Genomic DNA, 4,972 nt, shown 5'->3' on the forward strand with positions numbered 1-4,972 from the left:
ACTGCTGAGTTAATACTACTAGTCTATAATGCATCAACACCAAAAGTAGTAGCTAGCCCATATGTGTCATAGCAATGAGACAGCAATTTCATCAATGATCTGCAAAAATACCACTTTAAAAAAATTAAACCAAATATGTAGTTCCTGTTGATGACGTTTTAGTGGTTTGGAACACTTCCGCAAGCTACATAAGACAGTGCAAGTCTAAATCTGGAAGAGTTTTGTCCAATAATTGAGCAGAATACAAATCAGTCCTCCTTTGCACTTTCTTAAAGAGCTCTGCCACTTGTTGCCGGCAGTCATGTGTCAGAATTGTCATAGAATGGAACTTGGAGCAGGTAACTCCCATTGGCTCAGCTGTTTGTTTGGTCTCCAGCAGTTTTGAATGGTTGCATGTTATGTGGCATTTAGCACTTAAACTTCTGGATGTGATCAGTTGTTGTTAATGTGTGTTTAAAATAATTGAATTATTATTTTGTGCACTTCAGAAAACAAGTGCACAAGATGTCACTTTACGGATGTCATTTGTAAGAAGGGCTCGGGATTGTCTTTAACCTGTTTGCTTGTTTGTTTCAGGGATCCTACACGTACTCCTGCTGCTGTCTTTATCTTGTCTCAACACCAGTGCATCTCCTGTGTTAAATACAAAAATCAAATTGTGCTATGAACTGGCAGCTGAACTAAACCACTCTGCTCCTGCTCTTCTACACTCATACGTAAGAATTTTTACCTATTTGGTATAATTTAGAATTTTTAATGTTTCATTTGAAATTGCGTATTTTTGTTTCGTTTTAGTCTTCAAACTATTAATGTGTAATTTATTGAATTTCATTTCAATGCTTTCCTGCAGACTCTATAACCGTAAATGTTATTACGAGCGTAGGGATGTAATGGCGCAGTGGATTAGTGCACCAGTCCTCCTACCGCTGAGGCCTGGGCTTGAATCCGCCCCAGACTGATTGGGCAACAATCGTCTGCCACTGCCAGTTGTAGCAGCTCAATGTCAAATGAAGGCACCTTGCCATCATTATAAAGGGTTCAGTGGGAGCAGTGTTCAAGTCCAGATCGGTGCACTGCTGTCACTTATTCTACTTCCTGCTGCAGCTCTAATCAAGCTGGTGATGGCTGGAGCTTGCCAATTCCCATTGTCAGAGGGGAGAGATTCTGGTTCTGGATTTTTGTTATAAGTGGAGACCTGATGGCAGCTCGTGAAATCAATGGTAATCTGCGTCTCCGGTGTCTCCATTGTTGTTGGATCCATGCCATGCCATTGATAGCAGGAGTTCCATGTCTTTGCTTTTGATGGCACTCCTTCAGTGCGCAAGCATCTTGAAACTGAGCAGTTGCAATTGGTCCTGGTGGATGCAATTTCATACCTCAAATCTTCACATAAATTGCTCACTGTACTTACAGTCTTGCTCAGTAGGGATGATGTTCTGATTTTAGGCAAATTGTAGAAAAAGCTTTTCTATGTATTTAGGTAGGGCTGTAACTTACCGAAGAGCACTTGGTGCTGAGACTGGTTGCAAAATTAGGAATGACATCTCAATTTGGTTTAAAACATTGCAGCAGCTTTTATACATTGAGATGTGCCATGGAGTGGAAAGATACAATTTATACCTGTACTTTCTCAAGTGCAATTCCCCGATCTTGGATCTGATACCAAGGACACACTAGACACAGGGAGAGAGGGAAAATTGCAGGGTGAGGCACCCTCTATCCCCAGCCACTGTCATGCACCCACTCAACAGCCGAGGGTGCAGATTCCATGTCTACTCTTGCAGCCAAGGATTTACATAAGGCATTATGGGCAACCTGAAGGGGAGATCAATGGCATCAGATGAGTGTTGCGTTTCTCATGAATGCTTAAAGTATAGACCTAAATTGACCTCTTAATTGTTGGTTTTCTTAATGTTGTTATCTGGATAATATATCTGGGTGCAAAGTCTTTAAAAAAAGAACGGTTGATATGGCATGGCATGGCACAACATGGCTACTTCAGTAATTCAAGTAGCTATACTTATGGCATGAGGTCAGGGCTGCCTTCCATCTAACCCATTGATGTTGAGAATAGCCTAGTTATGCTACTTTCCTCAGCAGAATGCTGTCAGTGGTTTGTTCACTGATCTCGCCCCACCTGGAGACAGTTACTGATGGCTTCACTGCAGTCACGCTGAAGGTAGTTGTGTGGGGACCAGAATTCGGTGGTGAAGATGAAAGACAAACAGGAAACGATGCAAGTCATAAAATGAGCATAAAGTGAAAATGCATTCTCCTATAGAGTGTGCAAAAATAATATAGAACAACATTACATTTCCAGTAAACTAGTGACAGATGTTTTGCTAACAGAAAAATGTCCTGTTTATTTAGCAAAACAACAATTAAAGCTAATTCTTAACATGTTTCTTTGCGTTATGACGAGTAAAACAGAATTTATTGTGTAACAACTGCATTGATTGTGCAGTAGCTTTCAGCTATCTAGGCCCCTACTATGCTCTGGAATTGCATCGCTAAATCTCTTGCGTTGCTCCTTTAAGACCCTTCTTAAAACCCACCTCTTTGACTTTGGTCACCCCTTCTAATATCTCCTTTTTTGACTTGGCATCTATTTTGTCTGATTACGCCTCTGTGAAATGTCTTGGGATGTTTATTGACGTTTATTGATGTTTACTGGGACAGGCTCGATGAACCAGAGGGTTTTTACCTGTCCAGCTTTGTTAGTGTGTTAAAGGTGCTATATAAATACAAGTTGTTGTTGTTATGCATTCCCATTACTAATAGTATCTTTTTTTTTCAGCTCTCTGTCCAAGGGCATCCCTTTGATAATGCTAATGCTCCTGTATGCAGAGTTGGGGTGAAGTGCCTTCCCAAGGGACATCTGGCCATTATGGAGGAAACTGAAATGCTTAAGAAAATATATATTGGCGTGAAACAGTTTGATTTGCACTTGAAAAACATAGTGGCCCAGCAGAGGAATATGAACGCTTATAAAGAAAGATTGCACAATGAACTTGAAAATACTCGGACTTACCTAACATCACTGCAGTTAAACCTCCAGTTAATTCTAGAAGGCAGAGGTTACCATGTTCCCGAAGAATTAGAGTGTTCACCAGAACATAGCACTATCCCAGATAATCTGTTTGTACAGAAGCAACAAGGATGCGCAATACTGCGAGAGTTTAAACGGTATGTCAAACAAATGTTAAAGAGTTTTCATCATTTATTGAGGAATGTTCCTGGTACAGCAGCTGTCAATCAGTAGTCTGCGTGCAGCACAGGGTGCAATGTTTGGTTCACAGTGCACCTGAATATAATGTACTTTCTACAATTTCCACTGCAGACATTTAAAGGGAGTCGGATGAAAAGAAATCATGGAGATGTAACATTGGGCTGGTCAGATACAATACACAATCTTCTTGATGCACGTGCAGCAATATACTTACCGGTGCCAACAGTTGAGCTAAAGTTGCTGAGTACATTTATTGCAAGGCTGTGACTTAAATCTGGTTTTAAGAAGAACGAGTTCTGCCTCTTAAATGTTATTGAGTAAGAAGCTATTTCAGATGCTTCAAATTGTGTTTTCAGAAAAAAAATCAAAACATTCAACAAATCTTACATTTAGAAAGGTTAGAATTACGTCAAAAGTGACCTAAAAGGAGCTGGTAATTTCTGCTGGTTGAATAATGTACCTAAAAGGACTATTTCTGGTACAGATCCGATCCTAATAGTGATTATCTCAGGTAGTCTCTATAACACAATTTCTGTCTATACAGGAGAATGATTCTTTTGAAGTTGATGTTTTTTGCCATATTGGCTAACAAACAGAACTCCAAATTAATATTTATATAATATTTTAGACATTGATACTGAATATATTAATTATTATTTTTCATTGGACTTAATGTTACAAATAATTTTTTTGTGGACTAATTTGAAAGTACGTTTTCAACCATTAATGGCATAAATACAGCTAATTCTACCTCTTTCCAACAACATTCGACTATCAATGGCTGTTTCCAAACCCTTCTATACTTCCACCTCTATTTGATCATTTGTTCAGGATACATACTTCTTCGAGTATAACCCGAAATATAAAAAAATGCACGCACAGGTATCTTCCACCCTTCAGGATGTAGTTCAGGTCCTTCATTGAAACACCTGTGAACTCGTCCTTTTTTTGGCGTGGAAGCAAGTCATCCTCGTTTCAATGGACCGCCTAAGATGAACCCGAAGAACCCATGTTTCTAGTTCATCAGATATGAGATACAGTAACATATGTCACTGGACTAGTAATCCAGAAGCCCTGGACTAATGATCCAGAGACTTGAGTTCAAATCCTACCACGTCAATTAAATAAATCTGGAATAAAAAGCTAGGATCAGTAATGGTGACCACGAAATTACTGAATTGTCGTAAAATCCCAACTGGTTCAGTAATGGCCTTTAGGGAAGGAAATTAGGAAGGGTCTGGCCCATATGTGACTCCAGACCCACAGCAATGTGGTTGACTCTTAACTACCCTCAAGCCACTCAGTTATATTCAAGAAGGTGGCTTACCACCACCTTCTCGAGAGCAATTAGGGATGGGCAATAAATGCTATCCTTGCCAGCGACGCCGACATCCCAGGAATGAATATAGAAAGGATACAACCTCACTGTCCAGTAGAGGTATTTATTTATTTAAAGTATTAAGGTATCCTTTTAATACATAATGATTGTAATAAAGAAAGGCTTCAGTGACTGGTTGATGTTTAAGAAAACTTCATGCGAAGACAGGATGATTAAGTTAAGTAACAAACACAGCAAATGTTGGAAATATTCAGCAGGTCAGGCAGCTTCTGTGGAGAGAGAAACAGAGTTAACATTTCTGTTCGATAACCTTTCATAAGCCATAGGCCAACAACCTGGATATTGTTTTGTTCCCATTATTTATTTAATTATTATGAAATCTTTACGGTATTGAATATATTAAA

At 39.3% G+C, this 4,972-nt stretch overlaps 1 protein-coding gene across 1 annotated transcript; it reads left to right on the plus strand.

Moving 5' to 3' along the window:
* Positions 1–232: 232 nt before the first annotated feature.
* Positions 233–3,839, plus strand: m17 (IL-6 subfamily cytokine M17). The gene is made up of 3 exons (XM_070886356.1): positions 233–338; positions 577–716; positions 2,798–3,839. Exons 1-3 carry the CDS (start codon positions 302–304, stop codon positions 3,260–3,262), a joined length of 642 nt encoding a protein of 213 aa, XP_070742457.1. The 5' UTR covers positions 233–301; the 3' UTR covers positions 3,263–3,839.
* The last annotated feature ends 1,133 nt before the right edge of the window (positions 3,840–4,972 follow it).

This window comes from Pristiophorus japonicus, chromosome 8, assembly GCF_044704955.1.
Source record: "Pristiophorus japonicus isolate sPriJap1 chromosome 8, sPriJap1.hap1, whole genome shotgun sequence".
Lineage (NCBI taxonomy): Eukaryota > Metazoa > Chordata > Chondrichthyes > Pristiophoridae > Pristiophorus > Pristiophorus japonicus.